At 39.0% G+C, this 22,153-nt stretch overlaps 1 protein-coding gene across 1 annotated transcript; it reads left to right on the top strand.

The window, feature by feature from the left end:
- The first annotated feature begins 705 nt into the window (after positions 1-705).
- ADRA1B (adrenoceptor alpha 1B) lies at positions 706-18,416 on the top strand. The gene is made up of 2 exons (XM_052684981.1): positions 706-2,148; positions 17,283-18,416. Exons 1-2 carry the CDS (start codon positions 1,188-1,190, stop codon positions 17,843-17,845), a joined length of 1,524 nt encoding a protein of 507 aa, XP_052540941.1. The 5' UTR covers positions 706-1,187; the 3' UTR covers positions 17,846-18,416.
- The last annotated feature ends 3,737 nt before the right edge of the window (positions 18,417-22,153 follow it).

Genomic DNA, 22,153 nt, shown 5'->3' on the forward strand with positions numbered 1-22,153 from the left:
AGTGATCTCACAGACCTTTCTAAGACACTTTAGCATAAAGAGTACATTGAAAAATGACTAAATACTTTTCACTGCTTTCACTTTGGCTGCGGTTGAGGATGTTCAGATCTGTTCAAGGCTGGGATTCAATGCATTAGTTTTTACCGAACTTATCTAGCCAGAAAAGAGATGAAGCCACTGCTGTGCCTGGTATACAGAACATAGAATAAACATAAATATCCTACTAAAGGTTTGATAATGTGCTACTTTGTCTATATTAGTGCAAAGTTTACCCTGAGAAACAGACTATTCCACGTACATTTCTATGCCATCATTAAATATTGAATCTAGGAATAGAACAGAACCTATTTTTGGAACCTATTTCTCTTTAGAAAGTGGGAGAAGATCAGTTCTCTGAAATATATGAGATTTGCTTTGATCACAAAATAAACTCGAAGACCATTTTTTTTTTGGTGAGTGAAAGGCAAAGGGTGCCACATCGTTCTGTACCGAAATTGATTTGTTCACCATATCCTCCGGACTGCATTTTCCTCAAATAACAAAACTGGTTGTATTTTCTTTTTTAAAGGTTCTCAATCCAAATTTCTACGTTGCGAATGCTTTAATTAAGACCGATGCATTCCATTCTATGAGCGTTCAGACGCCGATGTGGAAGCTTTATCTTGAACCGCATTGCCCTCTAGCGCTGCGCCGGGGCCGCCCCGTGATGTCAGCAGCGCAGCCCGCGAGCGCAGGCAGCGGCTCCCGCAGAGCCCCGAACTGCTGACAAACCCCTCGGAGACGCACGTCAGAGCAGCTAACGGGGGCATCCTTCCAACCGAACCACAAATGCACGAGGGAAAACAGTAAACCTGTCTTTCATTTCAGGGACCGTCATGATCAAAACAGCTACTTTCGACATCCGGCCAAGACCTCTGCCTGCTAATTTCTGTTTAAACGAGTTGATGTGAGAAATTAAGCGAGTTTGAACAGGCTGTTATTTCCGACAGGCTTTGGAGGACTTCACGCTGTGCAAGTTTTACGTGCTGAAAGCTAACAGCTTGCTGGAGAGATGAGTTCTCAATCCAAACCTGGCGGGGGCTTTGCAGCAACTTCTTGGGTGGAGAGAGAACTTTCTGCTGAACTCAACCATCTGCGTGTTGTGCACAGGATCCAATCATAACCTGCTATGGAGAATTACTGTTAAGATGAGTGCCTACCTTGCTGAGAAATCCAATTCATCAATACTTGGATATTTGAAAGTGTCTGCATTAAATAGCAGCAATCTTTCTGCAAACAGCTCCAATGAGACAACAAGCAACCTGGATTTGCCTACCTTGGATATCAGTAGGGCGATAACTGTGGGGCTCATCCTAGGTGCCTTTATACTCTTTGCTATTATAGGTAATATTTTGGTAATTCTCTCTGTTGCTTGCAATAGACATTTAAGAATCCCTACAAACTATTTCATAATTAACCTTGCAATAGCAGATTTGTTGCTGAGTTTTACTGTCCTTCCATTCTCTGCTACACTGGAAATCCTTGGCTACTGGGTTTTGGGGAGGATATTTTGTGATATCTGGGCAGCAGTTGATGTGCTCTGCTGTACAGCTTCTATTTTAAGTCTATGTGCAATCTCCATAGATAGATATATAGGAGTACGTTATTCTCTTCAGTATCCAACTTTGGTAACAAGAAGAAGAGCAATTCTAGCTCTCCTAGGTGTCTGGGTCCTTTCCATGGTAATTTCTATTGGACCTCTTTTGGGCTGGAAAGAACCAGCACCCAAGGATGAGAAAGTGTGCCGTATCACTGAAGAACCATTCTACGCTTTGTTTTCTTCCTTGGGGTCATTTTACATTCCTTTAATCGTCATCCTCGTCATGTACTGTCGGGTCTACATAGTGGCCAAAAGGACTACAAAAAATCTGGAAGCCGGGGTTATGAAAGAAATGTCCAACTCCAAGGAGCTGACGCTACGGATTCACTACAGGAACATTCATGAGGACACCTTAAGCAGCAACAAATCCAAGGGTCACAATCCCAGAAATTTCTTAGCTCTCAAACTTTTAAAATTCTCTAGAGAAAAGAAGGCAGCCAAGACGCTGGGAATTGTGGTTGGCATGTTTATCTTGTGCTGGCTACCTTTCTTCATTGTTCTGCCTCTAGGTAAGTTGGTAATCAAGGGAATGTGGGGAGGGAGAGGAAGAGCATAGTTGTTTACTATAAAAATCCCACAGAAAATAATCAGATGAATGAGAAGTACATAACCATTTTGAGAACTGCATTGAACAGATAAAAGGGTGGGAAGTGAAAGTAATTTATTTCTAATGTTGGCTTTTTCTAAGGTTCATGCGACAGCCTTGCAAAGTGGGCAGCCTGCATTAAGTCTGCCCATCTGAGCCCTCCTCAGTGATGTCAAATCAAGGGATAATGCTGTCAGTTTACATATAAAATCCTCTCTCATGGGTTTTGTTTAGACTGAATTAGCTTGTATAGGAAGGTTTAACAAAACTTTTGTAGACAGAAACAAAATTAGTTTCAGCATTGAAACTTTCTCTGTTCCAGTTACTGCTGCAGGTTCAGACCATAAAACAGAGTCTTCAAACATTACAAAGTGTCTTAAGTGAAAATGGGCCCAACCAAATGATGAGGTGAAAAACCCTTCTGATCTTTAGGAAGCTGAAAGAGTCCTGGTTCTCAGTTCAAATTTCATTGATCCAATCCCAAAAAATAAATCCTCGAAGCCCACTTCTCTCTGCCAAACTGTTCCCTTTGGTTTCAGTAGGTCTCCGTTCAGGCATTCCAGGAGATCGTCCTGTGCATTTGTGACAGCAACCTTAAACTTCAAAATATTATTAAAGTATTCAACTCGGCCTTAACAGTGCACTGCATTTCAAATCCTTATGAAATCTGCTTACACTGTCTTTAATATCAGCATCAGCTCTAAAGAGGAACATTTCAAAACCTGTTAATATTGAATTACTATGCTCTGAAAAATATCTGTTCAACATTCACTTCTGAGACACAAACTGTCAGACTAAATACAGAGAGGTGGAGAAAAAAAGGGAGGAAAAGCCTTTATCAACATTCTGTGTTCACGTTTACTTACTGACCCTACCAAAACATTTCTAATTGAGTGGTGAATAATTTTAGAGTAAAAAATTAAACTGTGTTTAACAGCATTGGTCGTGGTGAAGTGTTTTGAGATTACAATTTCTAGTCTAAGTGACATTGCGTCTTCACTGAATGTCAACCAGAGCACATCTGCTGCAGCTATTGAAGAGTCACCGTTGCCTCTAACTTAGTGTGTCTAAAACTGAAAAGTCTTCATAATTCATGATCTACATAAAGCTAATGCTGAGCTTATTACAAATTCCAAACAGAAGAAAAATTGAGAGCAAAGTTCTCCTTGGCTACTAAAATTTAAGTCCTATGCTATCTCTTAAGAAAGAAAGTTCACAACATAGAACAAGTTTCCAACCATTGCTGAAGTACATACTTAAGTGGATAGAAATTTATTTTCCCCATATATTACCAGCAGTAGCACTGGATACGTATCTACTAGGTCATGTCTCCTCTGATTCTGAATTATTGGAGGAACTTTGGAAATAAAAAGCAAGCATGAATGCAACAGAACACATGCTTAGCTAGCAGAAGCCAGTACTAGCACTGCTGCTGGTGCTACTCAGCAAACAGATGCAAACTAGTCCATTAAAACCATTTTGGCAACAGGGGATAACTAATATGACAAACAACTAAGTTTTCTGGAAGGGAGTCAGTTTTCCCATTGGGAAGTTACTGCAAAATTCCTGGTCTTTACCAGGAGGTTTAATGAGTGACTGATTATGACAAATGAGTGGAGAATTCACAGCTTGTCACAGTATTCTTTTATCTCTCATTTATCTCTCATCTCACTTGTGCCCAAGCCATCAGTGAAGAAGACAGCCACTCCAGCAAGCTCTATTGGTAGCAGTGCCTGGCAGGCTGAAAGGCGACCTGCTGCTGTGGGCTCTGACCCAGCACAGCTTGGGTGCCAGTGAATCTCAGCACGCTCACTTCAGAGCTGTGAGCTCCTGGTGCCTCACAGAGCTGTGGGTCAGGCAGAGCTGCTGTTGTTACAGTTAATACTAGAACAGTGAAAAAAATAAGCGTGTCAGCACTGCTAGTGCAGTGGGAAAGAACTGCTATTGCAGGAGGGTAAAAAAAGATATGCATAGTATCCAACAAAATATCCAAATGTATTTAAACATTTGGTGGTGGTACTTCCTTTGTTTTACTGACAAAGAATAGTGCAGTTCTCATTCCTTGCCCCACTCCTTTTTTTTTATTTACTCAGGACACTCCAGAGTCTTGTACTTTTCACATCTGTAGCAGTGCATTCATGTACTTTGTGTCTGTATATTAATGCTGCTAGGGATGACTAAGCATTGTTCACAAAAGCAAGTGGGGAAAAGACCTTTTCCCAACCTGCATAATTCAGTCGTTCCCAATGGGAATACTGGGTACAGCAATGGAGAACTTCCTAAGGAGCTTTGCTATGTGCTACATTTTTCATAACAGAAATCTTTTCATTTTTGTCTTGAAGTTACAAACATAAAGGAAAAGTTAAGAACCCTTATGAAAAGCACACAGTGATACAGAATCCATTTTAGTGATAGGCAAATGTAAAATCCAAGCTGTATCAATGATTTACAAAACTCAACAGGTGCCTGGACTGCTCCAGTCACAATCTACTCACCCACTGTTGCAGAACTGCAAACTACAACACCTCTTCTACTTCTGATTCCAGACTAGATATTTGCCTTCACTGTAGTGAAAGGCTTCTTCCTCAGCCTGTATTTTTCATGCCCTTATATCTACAAACACCAATCTAAATCATACGTTCACATCTGCATCTTTAAAACGTGTGCCTTGTTTCACTCAGTAATGCAATGAGTGCACAGTGGTGTTAGCAGAGTAGCTCTGGACTTCTGATGATTCAGCTGCAACACATTTGAAAAGTCAGTAATCCTTGTTTCTGCAGCACTCCAAAACTAGGAGTTAGTAAATCTGCTTATACGTAGGAGTTCTCCTCATGTCAAAAGCATTCTCAGATGTTCTACTAGTTGCCCAGCCAAAATTATAATTGTTGGGTTGTGGCACATTAATATATACAGCTATTCTTTTTTATATTCCAGACAAAGGATTATTGCATCAGATGGCAGATAAATGCTGGGAACTGATGTGGTGTTGAAAGCAAGGATATTGCTTGAATAAATATTCCACAACAAAGGGTGATTTTCAAGCAAGAATCACAAGGCTTTGCAAAGAAAGCTCTCTGACAGAGCTCTGTATACAGCCCCAAAGGGAAATTAGAGCACAGACACCGTGAGGTGTTGAGTACTGTAAAACTATTAGCACAAAGAAGCACCTGATGATGCAGCAAAACTTCTCATAGAGAATAATGTGATAAAATTGGTTTTTATTCCAGATATTTCTTCCAGATAGTGACAGAGCAACAGAATATCCCTATGGTCTTTATTTATACATGCTTCACAGCTTTGTAAACTTTCACCTTGCCACTCAGAATTATTTCTGGTAACGCATAAAAAATAAAATGAAGATGTGTCTTTGAGACAACTTCTCATACTATAAATTCAGTGGCTCAGCTATGAAGAGTAAATATCTTGTGCTTTTAGAATAAATCTTTCTTTTTTTCCCCCTCATATAAATCCTTTCTTGATCAGGGATACACTAAAAATGCATTGTTGAATGATGTTAACTAAAAGTGATTAATCTAAAGACCAGAGCCCTGCAGCTGTATGCATTAAAACTTCCTCCTTTAAATAAAGGAAGATCCAATTTTATGCCAATAATTTCATTTTAAAAATGCATCCAAAATGACAGATCATGTTTTCCCTTGGCAACCAGATAAAACTTTAGTCTCATCTCTGTTAAATGAGGCATCAGAGTGGGCTTGCCAGTCTTCTCTCAGCTGTAGAGCTCACACAACACGTTTGCACACAAACCTACCATCTCCACTACTATTCCAAAGCATGCCAACTTCCCCAGCCTATTGCTTGACTCCAGTAGTGATCAGCAAAGCATTTTTCACTCCCAAGTTCAGAGCCCACCCCTCTGCTCCTACAAAAACTGTGATACCAGCCACTAAATTCAGAAGCAAACTTCTTGTAACTTAGCTGGCAGTGGTACAAGATCCCAAGAGCCTCAGAACAAAGACACAGCTGTTTTGACTACTTTTGTATATTAAGTTCTTTAAACCTCCCTATAGTAAAAAAGAACATAAAAGTCTTCTGCATGCTAATTGGCCAGCCAATACAAAATGATTCCTAAAATAAAACGTTGTTCATGTAAAGTACATAAATTTATGTTACGTCAGGCCAACCTCTGTATCTCTGCACTAGAATACCAAATTAGGTCTCTAAGTTTCCCATGGGAAACACTCCAAGTCATTAGGTCCACCACTGCCACCACTACTGGGTTCTGCTTTCTGCAAGGCTTCAAGCCTGGTTTGTCTTCCATCTCATTTTGGTCTTGCCATGCCTTCTGCTTTCTAAATAGTCTTACTCTGTAGAGTTATGGCCATAAAGAACAAGGAGAAATTAATGGTACATGTTGCAATCTGTCTCTCTGCCCACTTCACAGCTCTAACTTTGGAACATATTCAGTTATAATGGTGACAGCAGAAAACTGCTCCTCCTTTAGGAGGATTTCCTTGCCTAGAATTTAGGAAAATTCTGTAAGACTAAATATATGATATGAGCACTTCTTGGCCAGTACAGCTACAGCATGTTTTGCCACACATGGAGAACTAATTTAGATTCTTTTTACTACTAGAATATCCTCCCTTAAGCCCTGATTTGAATCTTCTGTGCAAAAGTAAATTGCATCCAAAGAATGCCAATTAGCAGTTATTTAATCATAGAATCCTTTAGGTTGGAAATGAGCTCTAAGATCATCAATTTCAACAATTAATCTAGAACTGCCAAGTACTCTACATTTTAGAAAAAAAATCTGTTTTATCAATGCAGCCAAAATTACGAATTCTGAAGGATTGGGCACTTCTTTTGCAGATTTGATTTGCAGGTCAGAGGAACAAAGAAATTTTAGAGTACAGCCTTAGGAAAGTAAACATGCAAGGCATATGCAGAAAAAACTCCGAAACACATGGAGCCCATTGAGCTTCAGGGGCGGCAGCATCCTCCCACCTCAAGTGTAAAAGAAAGGCTTCTCAAATACAAGGTTACATCATCACCCGTGATGTAGGAGCATGGACCACATCCTGATACTATTGCCATAAAATCACGTCTGCCCCTTGAAAAAAAATGCTGTGGTTACAACAACAGTGACTCACTATGGAAGCAGCAGAAAAAAGATACTCTAGTTTCCAGGTGCACAAACTACTTCCAATGAAAGTCCTTCACTGAGTCAGAAAGTTCCAAGGAGAAAAAAAGTCAGGACTGAGTCAGTGGGCAGCAATAGGAAATCTCAAAATTATTGAAACCGAAACAGGAGAGAATTGGTAGTTCCAGAGGGAACATAGCTTTCAGCATGCAACAAAGCAGGAGACACAAGAACCTCATGCCTTAGGAATCCTCAAACACGTGCCATTGTTCAGGTTGGCAGTCATTATGAAAGCACTGAATAAAGCTATGCTTCTGCGTACAGTTCTAAGGACACCAGCTGTATGTCCTTTAGTGCACCTATCTGTGAAATATAGTCAGGAATAAAAATGCATGTTTATGTTTCTTTCATATCCTCACTGAAGTTCTGCTCCACAGCCCATAGCAAGATTTAGAGCTATTTTCATGGACTTTCAAGTGACATCTAGAAACTGAAAAGCAGTAACGATCAGTGTCTAAATAACAAAGGAGAAAATACAACGGAAGTTCATACAACTTCGTAGCTGTATTCAATACTCTGCTAGAATCCTCTTGTTATCTAGTGATGCCCAAGACAGATTGCCTCAGTTATAGGTGAAAAGTGAGAAGGGGAGAAAAAGACACTAAAGTATGCCCAGTAATTGAACATAGTTAAGTATAACATATGAAATGTCAGCAGACGCAGGGTGGCTTTTCTAGACTTCTCTGATCAGCTAGATCATTGCAAAACAAACATAAGCTTGGCTCATATTCTTTCTAGTTAGCAGCTGCAAAGGTCTGTATGTTTTGGATAAATTTTTAATAACAAGAATATATTATTTCTGTCCTTACCATCAATTTTAGAGTACTGAAAGAGTTTCTTCCTAAATCAGGCCTTGGTTTTACAGTGTTTATGCATGAGCAACAGTGTAAAAAGAAGTTAAATTTAATTAAATTTTTGAAAGTTACTTTTCTCCGCAGTGTAAGCCATCACAAGTAGTGTGAATTGAGAAGGGATAGATCTACAAACAAGCACAAACAGAATTTCTGACAAAATTCTGTGTGTGCTCTATGGCTTTTTTTCCCCAAATCTTGTATATTTTCTATATCTTAAATACCTATATTCTGTTATTTAAGACATTCAGAATTTTTGCCAATAGGACAGCTGTAGATAAGGCTCGAAGAACCTTCACTCTGCCAGTTCATTTATTTATTCTTTTTTAAACTACAGATTTCCTTTATCTTTTTCTTTCTAGATTGGAGAAAGTTCCTACTTAACTCTTCTATACCTTCAACAAATATCAACTTGCCAATAGTCTGTTTTTAAAAATACTTTTCAGCTCTCCATGATTTGAGCAACAACAGCATCTTTTGTAAGAGGCTGTCCAAAGGGCAGCTGGGGACCTCAGACCAGAGCAGGATCTGTAGGCATGGTTTTATAAAATCTGCATGCCTAGTGACAATCTTGGCATGCCAGGAGTGCCAGTGTTAGTAATGTGTGCTTAAATACATTCGCGCTGCTCTTTTAAAAATGCAAATACAGTTACTTCCCTTTGCAGTTGCTTGTAAAACAAGAAGATGCAACAACTCTGAGTTTTAGTAAGAAGATCCGATTCTTACCTACTGTAAGATTACATTACCTAATGTACTACAATTTCCATCAACAAAGCTTCAAGGGAAGTAAAGATCTGATTTTATTTTGGTCACTCTAGATAAAACTCTATTTTTGGAGCCTTCAGTAGTATGTCAGATTTGAGCCACTGTGAATGCAAGTCTTGTAGGAATGTTTTGTTCACCTGAAACGTGAGCCATCCTTTATCAGAGATGGATTGTGCGGATGGTGAGAAATTGCAGATTTTAATCAGGAAAAGAAAATAGAAACAGTAGCCTTTCCCAGCCTATAGGATAGCAAGGAAAACATTTTCCTGAGGCTTTTCTCTTGTTCATATTTCCTTAGAGGAAGGTACTTTTTAAAATTAGATTTGGCAGTCATGTATGTTCGCTACTTTAATTTACCTGCTTAAGAATTTGTTTGCTTAGGATCAGGCCTTGGATGGGCAAGACTTCAGGAACTTGGTTAATACGCATCCTGAGGCAATTCAAAGAGACACCAATGTCCTCAATGAGCACAAATGCTCATCATCATCACTGGCTTGTGGTAGTAATTTAAATCTCTTCTCTTTCATTTTCTTTAATAAATTTTATTCTGTTGTTTTTGGATGCTATTCCTATTTCTCAGGATCTTTTATTCCCCCTGCTGTTATCCTAATCCTTTCTCCTAGAAGGCCTGCAGGCTCTCCCAGCTTGATCAGCTCTTAATTTTATATCTCTCTGTTTTGTACTCCACTGTTTGTAAACAGGGGTTCTTTTTTCTGTATTAAATAAATCCAAGGGAATGTAAACAAACTGAATGCTGGCAGGAAAGAAATCAGGAGCTTGAGAAACCCAATTAGCTTTAAAACCTTGGCATGTTGACTTGGCTAAGCAAGTGGTAAAAAGGACCACAAAAAGCTTAAATACAAGACTAAAATCCTTCCCACATTCTGTAAGCTCATAACAACTGTGGTCAAACACAGCTTATTGTTTTTATGAGGAGAATTTTAGTAGCTATCCACATGCAGCACTTCAGCTTTCCCTGTTCATTAAGAAGTGGCAGTAATTCAACCTCTAACAGCTAGTAGCAGGTCTGGCACAGCAGGAATCACAGCAGGAACTGCAGGGCAGCAGTGGTGGTTCGCAGCCAGGCTACTGCAGCCACCTACTGCATCAGGAAAAGGTGGTTTTCATAGGAAGGCTGATTTTCAACATGAAACAAATTTACAGTGAAGTGATAATCATTTTTGCAAAAGTCATCTTCTCGAGGACAGGGCATGATATCCTAAGCCAATTCCCGCTTCTCAAGTTTCAGAATTCATGTTATCATTTGCATTTTGCAATGTTTTACATCACTACTGTGCTTTTTAAGACACTGGAATTTTCTGCATTCCAGAAAACACTGCAAAACTCAGATTTAAATCCAGCCACATGACTGCACGCTGTTCTCTCCTCTCAATAAGGAAGGATGCATTTGTCTTCCAAGGTCCCCTCAACCAATTCTGTAACAAAACTTTCAAAGTTCCAAACTTTATGGCTTTTCTTTAAGATTAAAATAATGATCAGTGATGCTCTCTTCCTGCTGCATTATTGCTCCACAATGTATTTTACTGCAGTTCATCTGCTGTTACAGAATACTAATAGACTCACAGGACCTAAACAACTCCAGATCATTCTGTTTCAATAAAAACAAATGCAGTATTTATTCCAGTAAACAAGATCATGCACTCACCCCAGGTTGGCCCCCACCCTAAGTGGAACCAGATTGAGAAGTTCTTGAAATATGAGTTTCTGTTAACTGATAGAAAACACAGCACCTGATAACCCAAAACTTATTCAGAGAGACTTTCTCTCCTTAACTCTAAAAACCTCACAGTGCTCTTCACCAAATGTTCAACCATCATCTAATCTAAGTATCTTAGACTATACTTTATTCTGAACATAGTTGATAATTCTGAGTAATTCATAGACTTAATTGATAAAGAGAAATTAACAATGAATGCTTAATTAATAGAAAGTCAATTTTCACAACAAAAAGCAATTAGAAAAGAGAGTAGCATCTAGAATTTAAAATTAAATGAGACATGAGAGGAAAATTAAGTATTTAAAAATGAAGAAGAAAGGAAATATCAGGAAAGCAAACACACCACAGTGGAAAGAGAAAAACATGAGAGATATTAAAGAGAAGGTGGATAGGTAGAGAATGTCATTAATTTTGGTCTAATATAAATACTTAAATAGTTTGCTCCCACTAGGTACAAATAATAAGTGCACGGCATTCTTGAAAACAGACACAGAATATTCTGCCCCACAAAGATGACTCACTCAGATGTTAATGCAGGATGTAAAAATATTCAGACAGTCCTATCAGATGCAAGGTGGGAGCATATGGAGTGTATCACAGGAACAGAGCCAGTAGATGGAGGGAAGTGATAATGTCCTTTTATTAAATCCTCATTAAACCACACCTGGAACAGTGCAACCACGTAGGAAGCTGTCTTAGAGGGAAGGCAATGATAAACTGGAGTCCAGTGGAGGTGACCAAGGATATCACAGGGTTGAGTAGGCTAGGTGAGGGGAACCTGAGGGAATGGGGTTTTTCCAGCCTGGAGAAGGGATGGCTTCAGAGGAGCTAATGCAGCGTTGAACCTCCTTTGAGACCAAGATCGGAAACGAGACCACATGAAATCCCTCCCCACTGCAATAATTCTGTAATTCTGGCAACTTCTTGGCTTTTGGCCCCAAGTATAAATATATGTATATATATTTCTTGCATGAGTGATGAACAGAGCAAATGTAACTGCACAATAGAACCAACAGATATTTCACAAATGGCTGTCTGGCATCACAAACAACTGTTGATCATTACCCACAGTTGTTTACTTCCTGTAGGTGGCTGGAAATGGCACACAGGGTGCAGTGGCACAGAGAGATCAAAGGCAATTTCAAAAGTTTTCATTAACTCATGAACATTACCTTACATAATCTTTTTAAGACTTAAACTCCAGATAATTACTACAGTACTTGATCACCTGACAACTGGAGTAGCAGATTTTCTCCTTTCTCCTGGGTGTAGTTTGAGGGGATGAATGGTTGGTTGGTTGCATTCCCTGGTTTAATTTTTCTCCCATAACGTGAATGTGGAAACTAAAACATGTCCTGTGTACTACACTTGCAACATAACCTTGCCAAATGTTACATTAAGGATCCTTAAATAGAAGGTCCTAACTTTCCCACACTCCTTTCTGTACACATATAGAGATCAGTGGAGAGAGGTAGCAACAGAGCAGATACTTAGATGGAAGAAAAATAACAGAGCAGGAAAGAATATGAGAAAGCAGCGTGTATGTGTATTTACATGTGTGTATGTGTTTCAGCTCTGTACAGGGCTACTTCAAATCTTGCTTAAGTGAAAGACATTTCTTTATTAAGGCTACTGTGAGTAAACCAGTCTAGAAGATTTTCCTGCTCTTCAATCTGTTAATTTAGAGACTGTTCCAAGCTACACTAAATCCTTTATGAACCCTTACAAAGACTTTCAAGTACTCCCCCTGACTCCAGTGGTCCGAATTTCAATAGCACAGCGATGCTCTGCAGAATGTGTGAAGACAACTAATACACCAAATTGTTTCTCATGATGTTCCCTAATCTCATTGAGGGTGCTTCACTTACTTTCTGCATAGTAAAGCATTCATTATAAAGACCCAGTCAGTCCCTAAATGAAATTAGCTTTTATTAAACAAAATACTACTTAATTTCTTTCCATGATATTTGCTTTCGTTCAGTATATTCCCAAACGGAATAGCTCTGTCAAGTCTGCTGAGCACAGCTGGTTAAATTAATGACCAAAATACAATAAAATCTGGTCAGATTGATTGAGTTAAAATATTTTGTTCTGTATTTCTGTCTGGCAAAAGCGTTGCAAAAACTTTATTAGAGAAGAGTCACTCTGGCTACTGCCATCACAAATACATCACTGAGGAGATAATCATGCGCAATATTTTCCAACCATTTTGAAAAGCAATCTAAAACAGTACAGGGAAATACTTAATCTGTTTATCAGACTGTGATGGGAAAATAGTTGGAGATTAGAGGAGGAAATATGAATTTGATGTTTATAGAACGTGTCTATTTAGCTTTCCCATTTTATCAAGGTACCAAAATAGTCCACAGTTTTTTGCTTCTGACAGGTTAATTACAAGGTAAAAGCATGTGTGCAGTTAAATAAAAGATGTTGTTAATCACAAGAACAATGTAAGGAAGAGTAATCTTAAAAATACACAAGTTAATCAAAATATTTTTCATCTCTTTATATTACATTATATTGTATTAAAAGGCAGTGGAGCTTTGTATAATAGTAACCAATTTGAACTACTTACAAGTACATGGCATATACAGACACTTCCAACTATACCACCTTCTGGATGACTTAGTGCATCCTCTCTCTATGTAGGAAAGGAAACCCAGCAAGAAGGAGCTGAATTCAAAAACTCAGAAACTTTCTAAAAACCTGAAGAGAATAAGTGCCCAAAGAAATATCAGCCAGACATTCCATTTTTCTGACAGTTAATCCTCAACCTAAATAGCGGATATATTTACTGAGAATATAGAAGATTACAGTGTCAGTGAGATTCCAGTACAGCAAATGAAAAACTTTGCTGGCTTGCCAAAAATTTAAGCCATGAGGTTTTCCTGATGAGCAAAGTTATAGTCTGCAGTCAATCAGAGAAAGTAGGACTAGAAGGTAACTGAAAAAGTCACACAGGGCATTCTCCAACCCAAAGGCTGGATCAGCTATACCTAGATCAGTAGATGTATGTCTACTCCATTTTTAAGAGCCTTCAGCATTGAAATTCTATACCTTTCTTAAGTGGGATGTTCCAGCATCTTCCTGCATTGATAGTCTGAAAGCACCTCCCAGTCTATCTTACTGCAGTTCAAATCACTGTGCTTCCTATATTAGCCACGGTGGACATGGAAAACTTCCAATTTCATTTACTTCCTCTTTCAGATTATTTTAATATTGAAGACTAACTGCTGGGCGTCCTTTCAGCTCTTTTTATTCTCCATGATGTACTACAAAACTATTGTCTTCAAATGACTCTATATGTTCCACTGGTGGCCCTCTTCATTAGCCATGGATCACTTCATGGGTGGGGTTCCGCTGAGTTCATGTAGCCACTGAATATAACCCACACAGTGCCAGTAATGCATTTTATCATATGGATCAATTAATTTCTGTTAATCTCAGAAAATATTCTTGAATTCTGATTTTTCTTTGGGAAGGTAGAAAGGCAGTAGAACCCACCAAAAACACTTTTTGAATTCACTGTGTGTTGTACAGGTTGAGTCATGCCAGATCTCACTGGCATGTTCCAGTTCCACTCCTGGTAGAACAAACAATTTTTCCAAAGAAAAAACTACTGAGCCCACATCCACCAACTGACTGCTTTTACTTTCCTCCAGCTGAGATTGTTCATTGGTAAAATCAAGAGGATGCTGTAGTCAGGATGACTGACAGATGAGAAGTGCCATCCGACAGCAAGTAGAACATGTTCCCACCCAGGAACTTACACCCACATGGTCTGCAGTAACCTCTCACTGCTGGGCCTTCCTGAAATCACTGTCTACCTGATTTTGGTGATAAAAATCCCCACCACACACTAGGACATAGTAGTGCATTGTACCACAGGCAAAATTCATAGATGAAATTTATCTGCCTTCAGAGCAGTGCATATACCTGTATTTGTACACATACACAAGGAAGTGTAGAAGAGTTAAGAATTCTAACCAGTTTTAACACGCCAGATTGAAATAAGATAAATTAACAAAACAGTCTATAAGTCAATGTTGTTTGTTTTTTTTAATGGTTTCTTTGTGACTTAAGTGAACAAATTTCCACTGTGCTGTTTGCAGAACTAGGAAAAAGTGGAGAATTTAGTAGTGTTTCATGATCGTTAGCTTCATGAAATTTGTTCCCAAGTTTCTTAACTCCAGAACTTTCCTACTATTTTAACTAAATGCTGATACTTATTTAAAAACACCACCACACAGCTTTCCAAACTGATGTATCCCCAAATTTTATCTGCTAGTGACTCAGCTTGGGTCATGATCACTTCTAAATGATCAATCGGGGCTCAGCAATTTTTCTAGAATCTTGAATACAAGGTGCCTCTGTCAGTCAGGGTTATTATGGAGGAATTCTCTGCTCTTTTGTGTTGCTGCCCTTTAATACAAAAGACCTTTGGAAATGCTTGCTGCAGCTGCTGAAAATAATCTGCTGTCATTTTTTTTTTTTTTCAAATGACATTTGAAAAACAGGTTATTGTAGAAGATAGTTGTAAGCTCCTTACCTTTTCTTTTTTCTTTAAGGAACACATATTCCTCTCAGCAATTTAAAGATCAGCCATTTTTCAGCACTCAGCTTTTTACTCCTTCCACCCCTCTCACCCCCCCCCATCCCAGCTTGGTCTCTTAGTCTTTACAGTACGTGGTTTTATTTGGTTCACGTGTAAGATTAAACAATCACAACTCATTTATCTGCATTCGTTCAGAGTTTTCATCTCTGTAGCTTATTTTATTTGTCCTTAGGGAATTTCACAGAATTTGTCAGCAAACTTTCTTAATAATATTTTATATCTTTGAAAGCCAAACCACAGCATTTACTATGTCTAAAATTATTAAAATCTGGTGGAGCAATTTCCTACAGATTTTTAGTTATTACAGTATAAGATAACAACAAGCAAACTGGTCTGGAAAAACTCACCACTGTCCAATCAAGATTTACACACAGAAGAAAAATGGAAGCTCTTCAGACACTTCATGAGATTTACTGGGCTTTAAAAAAAAAAAAAATGTAATTCATTTTTTAAGGAAGCTCCAGAAAACAGAGCTAATTTTAACCAGCAGCATACAAGTACACAGCAAAGGGGAAAATGAACCATTATTCTGAATTCGTAGGATCTCTCCTGGTTTCTGTTAGCCAGGTGAGGGGGATAAAGAGAGCTGATGCCATTTTAGTACCTGATTTTCTCTTTGAGCCAGATCAGGTACCAATGGACACAGTGACAGAGGAGGACAGCAGCCACCTGATAAACAATGTGCACGTAACTCCTTCTGACTTCCTTGTGAGCTGAGGAGACCCAAATCCATACAGTCAGCTACACCAGAATTGTCTTCTACATAAACAGTATCTGCTGTGACAGATAAGAGCTTTTTAACCAAGTCACTGAGAAATGCTTTTCATAGTTTAGAGGCCCAAGCCATGGCCTCTACATTGCCATGAGATGGGAAACACGCCGAGAATCACAGCCCTCCCCACCAAGGCATCCTGACAGCCACAACTGACTCAGCTGCTTTCACAGCCCAGGGAATCTAAATCACTTCAGTGTAAAAGGTCCTCTTCTCAGGGATGTGTCACTCCAGTTTGAGTGTCATCTCCCACAGAAAGAACTAAAAATCTAATTCTAGTTCTTGAAAGCAGGATGCCCTGTGAAACTCTGTTCTTTGATTACTTTAGCCAGACACAAAGGTGTTTTCCCAGCTGGAAAACTGTTGAATGTCTGCTTAAAATAAATAAATAAATAAATAAATAAAAAATAAAAAAAAAAAAGCATTCTTTTATGGAGATTAGTTTACTAAGTTTAATTGATAATTCCATCTTTTTAATGATACAAAATACACAAAATTTATTTCCCAGTACAATTTTTTCATTTGGGCGTCCTCTGAAGTGACATTATTTAGTTGTGAACAAAACAGGAAGTATTCATAAAAGAATCTTTCTTTGGTTTACACCATTTGTTATGACTGGGATACATCACCTGTCAAATTTACTTCTGGTTTCAAGAGGTTTGTAGCCTACCAATAATCTAGCTAAACTGGGTAATATTTATAGGCTGAAAAAGAATATAATATAAGCGATAAAGCACGTCTGAATACTCTCCTTCTGAAAAGCCCGGAAATATTTAGATCCTTTTCTGCAGGTGACATTTAATAGCTCTTTGAAGAAGGCATGACCTTATTCCATGAGTGTAGTAGTTTTGATAATGGGTGTTTGATCTTTCACTGGTATACAGCAAGTTTGTTCAACACACATACATATAGCAACTTCATATTAATTCTACACTAAATATGTGCTTCCATATCTTTTGTGGGGTGGATAAAGCAGTTCCTCATTAGCTTTAAAAATAATATAAATAACACCTTATTGTCAGAAGACCAACACTGAAAGCAGCATGTGTTAAGGATTTTCAGCAACCAGATTCTAACACTGATCTGACAGGATTATTTACCTTTACCAGGTAAATCAATAATCTCAAATAATGTCTGCTTGTTTCTTCTGAACAGGATCCCTGTTCTCAGCTCTGAAACCCCCTGAAATAGTCTTCAAGGTGATTTTTTGGCTTGGCTACTTTAACAGCTGCTTGAATCCAATCATCTACCCTTGCTCAAGCAAAGAGTTCAAGAGAGCTTTCATACAGATTCTAAAATGCCAGTGCCACCGTCGAAAGCAGTTGGGGTGGTGGGCCTACAGCTACAGGAACTGGAATCGGTGCTCCTTTGAACACCCTCGGAAGGACTCTCTGGAAGACAGTGGGAGTTTCTTAAGTGGCAGTCAGAGGACATTATCTTCAGCATCTCCCAGCCCTGGCTACCTGAGCAAAATCACTCACCCGCATATGGAAATGTGTACATTCCAGGAATGGAAAAACCCCAGCTCTTTCCTGAGCCCCTTACAAGAAGGCAGCAGTCAAAAGAACCCATGCCAATTCTTCACCTTCAATCTCCTAACAGAGCGCAATGGACACATAGCTGCTAGCAGCCAAGCCTCCAGCAATGGGGACCACGAGGACATCTGTGACACAATGAATGGTAGAACTGACTGTAGTACAAGCATCGTGCTGGAATGAATGGATTCTAATCAGTCTGCACAGATTCTGCACTCTTCATACACCAACCTCTGATATTTATCCCAGGGGAAGACATGGACCACTGCACAGTTCTCAGTATGGCACTAGAAGGAAGCCAGTGAGGAACAGGCAGATTATCATCACAAGAATGGCAAAATCTAGAGGCTAGCTATGTTCCTAATAAGTTGCTAAAGATGCTACTGAAACAAATACAGAATGCAGAAAAGTAGCTGGATAAACCCAGGGAAGTACACAGCCAATTATTCAGCTATCATGGTAGTGCTGTAGAACAGCCAAACACACATGTATATAGAAAGAACGTATAAATGTGGGGGAGGGCAAGGGAAATGTGTATGAAAGTTTGTGCTCACACGTGTGCTAGCAGCATGTTTGGATACCTGAGAGTGGAAGTGAGCAATGCAGTTGTACAGCGCTGTTTGTACCTCTCCAGAGCACTAGCTGCTGCTGATTTTGCCTGCAAAATTCTGATTGTTGCTGTACTTCACTGTACATTAGCACTTTAGAAATGGAAAACAATGTCAAAGATTAAAGTAATTTCGCAACAATTTAAGCACTTGCACGTATTACTATGGAGCTGGAATCCAACCAAGTTCCCTCCACGCAGCATCCATTTTAAAATAAAACACGGCGGTTAAGTTTAGAGTTATAACTCCTAGGATGTTCTTGACACTCTGCAGTTGCTTACTTGCCATGATTCCCTTATTATCAACAGTTGTGAATTCCTCTAGACTTTACCATGTTCTATTTCAAAAGTTTGAAAACAGCAGCAATGATGAGAGCTCACAGTCCATGTTTCAGCACATCAGTAAAACGTCCTGAAAAATACACAGGCTACCAGAAGATCTGATTTATAAAAACAACACTCATAAATTCCTCCAAATCCCTCATAAACAGCGCTGAGAACAGAGCAGAAAAGAGCACTGACCGCTGGAGGACCAAAAGCCAGCTTAAAGACAAAAATGCTGAGCCCTTGGTTGTTTCTGCACGCTTTGAAAATAGTACTGCTCTTGTAGAGTTGTTTTTTACTTTGCCAGTTAGATAAAAAGAGAAAGTATTAAAACAATGAAGTAGTGATAGAATTTCACTGCCATCGATAGTTTTAAGCTCAGTAACAAAACAAATGAATATAAAGATGTGATAATTATGAAATAAACAAGAGAGTTTGGCAGAGCAGATTATAATAACAAAAAGAAAATAGATAGAAAGTGTCGTGGGCTCGCTGCAAAACTCCAGAGGAGGGATCTCTAGAAGAGATCCTTCCCCACTGGTGGTCGGCTCTTCAATGAGTCAAGGAGCAGTGCAGCCAGGCTCCAGCCCTTCCAGCAGCACAGGAGAATTGCCTTCACCTGTGCTCCCATGGCTGACTCAGTGCTCAGTCAGAGGTTCAGGCCTTTATTCAGCAGTTCCCACACAAAGTATGTAACTTAGTTCTGGAGAATATCTTCAAGGACATTTTAGTTTGGAAATCTCATCTCTTGCAACTAAGGGTGAATCATGAAATTAATGACTGATTTTTCTTTTATTTGAAGTGGTATAAAGTGTGAAAACAGGTATTCACTCCTTCCTTTTTCTTCTTAAGAATTTTAGCAATGCTTTTGTATAGCTTGAAACAGAGAACAAGCCACGAAGAGACGTACTAAAAACACTAGGGATAGTTTAAAACATTAGGTCCCAATGGAGAACCATTTCCTTTTGTTTCCTTAAATGTGTATTCTCAGATTAAGACAATAGCAATGGATGCAGCTTGTGGTTAGATGAAACATCTCCCAGTTCAGTCAGCAAAGATAGGAAAGTCACATTCCAAGATCTTCCCGTGGTCAGATGGGATTGTGAGAACTACGTAAGTACACTGTGAGTCCACTCTGGTCCCACCGCAGGGAAGGCAAATCTATTTGAAAAGTTCCATTTTGATTGTGAGGAAGGCTGTAATTTTCTCTTAAGAGGACAATGCTTCTAAAATTTATAAGCATTATAAAACGGATTTACAGACTTATTGCTCATATTGCCATAAATAGTATTTTACCTACTTGTGATATACTAATATCAATTTACCATTTTTGAGCCTACAAGTGGCAGACAACTACATTTTCAAACTTTCACTGTAGTTTTTTTGGAGGAAACCCACAGAAACTTGTGAAACACTTCTGGATTTTGTAAAGTTTAGTTGGAAATGAATTTCTTTAACTAATGAACAGCATAAGTCAGCCAGATTTTGAGTCACGTGTGACTTATGCAGAGTAAATTGAAGCAACTTTATCCACGTTTTACAGTTTCTATGCGATGCTGGTGGGTTTCAGAAAAAAATAGCACTTCACTACACTAAAGCCTTTAACTACGTAGCTCTCAGAGACTAACAATTCTTTTTACTAGATTCTAATCCTAGCAAGACTGAGATCTCTGATCACTATTTAAGGGCCTCAACACAATTCTATAATTATCTACAACATCAGATAGCCTTTCATCCCACACTGGGGTCACCTACCAGTATTTGTAATCTCTATACATTTTTTATATATGATGTTATATATATGACCTGTTCACAAGGTAAACGGCTTTCTTTAAATTCTCCAAAAAAGAAAAAGAAGATTTTAGTACTGAAAAAACCTGCTTTCTCTAAACAATGTAACAGATCAGGAAGAAAAGATTTCCAATCACATCATGTCAGCCCATGCCCTGTTGAGGCCAAAACCCTCAGAGTGCCAGAAGTCCCAAGACAAGTGTTCAATAAAGCCTTAGAGAGAGCAGGTATGAAGGTGTTGCACAGACAGACACCAATATTTTTACCCCAAAAGATCTGTGCTATGAAGGCTACTAGGCTGTGCTGCTACAGCAGAATGGACTCATCCATCCCTGCTAGAGCCAGAGCACTGCTGATCTTCACATCACACATCTTTTTAGCAGGAGAGGCACACTGAACTGCATACAAAACACACATAGCTCAAGATTCACGGATTCTCTACCCTGCAGTGCTTCATTTCCTCAAGCTTAAGTCTGGCAAGCATGTAAAGTGCCATAACCTTCTTGGGACATGACTGTGTTATGCTGCCTTGGCAAGAAAACAGGAAAGAAAAAGAAGCTCTGCTTTGGGCATCTCTGATACAAGGAAAAAAGGCTTATTTACGCTGAATGAATGTTGAAGTTGGAAAACTAGGAGTTGGAAATAACAAAAGGCAATCAAAACTGATTTATTCTGTCCTTTTTAAGACAGACAGCACCATCAGACCCATTTTTTCCTTAGCATGGTCATTAGGCTACACCCTAGAGGATCATCTGATGTCTCCCTAGCATCAGACAGAAGAAGCAATAAACTGCACACTTCAGCACAACAAAGCGGAATAACAGAAAGAAGTGAGAATTAGTTTGGGCAGCACCTGGTATGTACTTCAGATATCATTTTAACAAATTATGCCTCATTCTTCTTAACTTCCCAATTAAATTTTAAAATTAGAAAGTCCACATGGCATAACAGTAATAAGTGCATGATGGATTCCTTATGTTGCTTTAAAATATGTTTAAATTATGGGATATTTTCTTTCTTTGGAAGAGTCGTGATCATATGCAGAGCTTAATTCATCTCCAGCCACAGCTTCAGCAAACATACAGGCAACAACCACACTGATTGTTAAAACAGAGAAGAAAAAAAATACATATATCTGATATCTGACAAGGATTACAGTTGAGAAAGACACACAGTAGCCTAAAATATGATACCCTTGCAAGGCCACCTGACTTCTGAAGAATAAATCCAGCTTGAATGTCTTTATTTTTAATACAGGAATCCTCTGTGACTACCAAAACAAATGAGACCACCGATGAGACCACCTATATCACCTTCATCTATTTCTCAATTTTTCACCATATAATGCTATAATAGGATGACAACAGCAGGGTTCCAAAGTCTTTGGCTACAGCAAACGAGAACAAGCCCAAATACAGCAGCCACAGATAAAGAAATAAAGGAAAAAGAGCTGCACACCTTCAGAAGGCCTCAGACAAGCAGAGATCTCCTCAGTTCCACTGCTAACCCTTAAATGAGGTCTGGGAAGGGGTGGATTCTGGCTTCACCCCTTCCAGTCATTCAGCTGCATTGCATGCATCTGAGCTCCCTTGTGTTGGCCCTGCCTTCCCACCAGGTGCTCAATCACTGCTTCAGGCTGTGACAGCATTTCCACTACACACCTGTTGTAGTGTTGTCCTTCAAAGGAAAAATCACTTGGGTCTGGGCATTGCCATCAAACACTATGGGACAAACCCATATCAGCAAAATTTTTAGTACAGCTAAAATTC

This window comes from Tympanuchus pallidicinctus, unplaced genomic scaffold, assembly GCF_026119805.1.
Source record: "Tympanuchus pallidicinctus isolate F22 unplaced genomic scaffold, pur_lepc_1.0 scaffold21, whole genome shotgun sequence".
Lineage (NCBI taxonomy): Eukaryota > Metazoa > Chordata > Aves > Galliformes > Phasianidae > Tympanuchus > Tympanuchus pallidicinctus.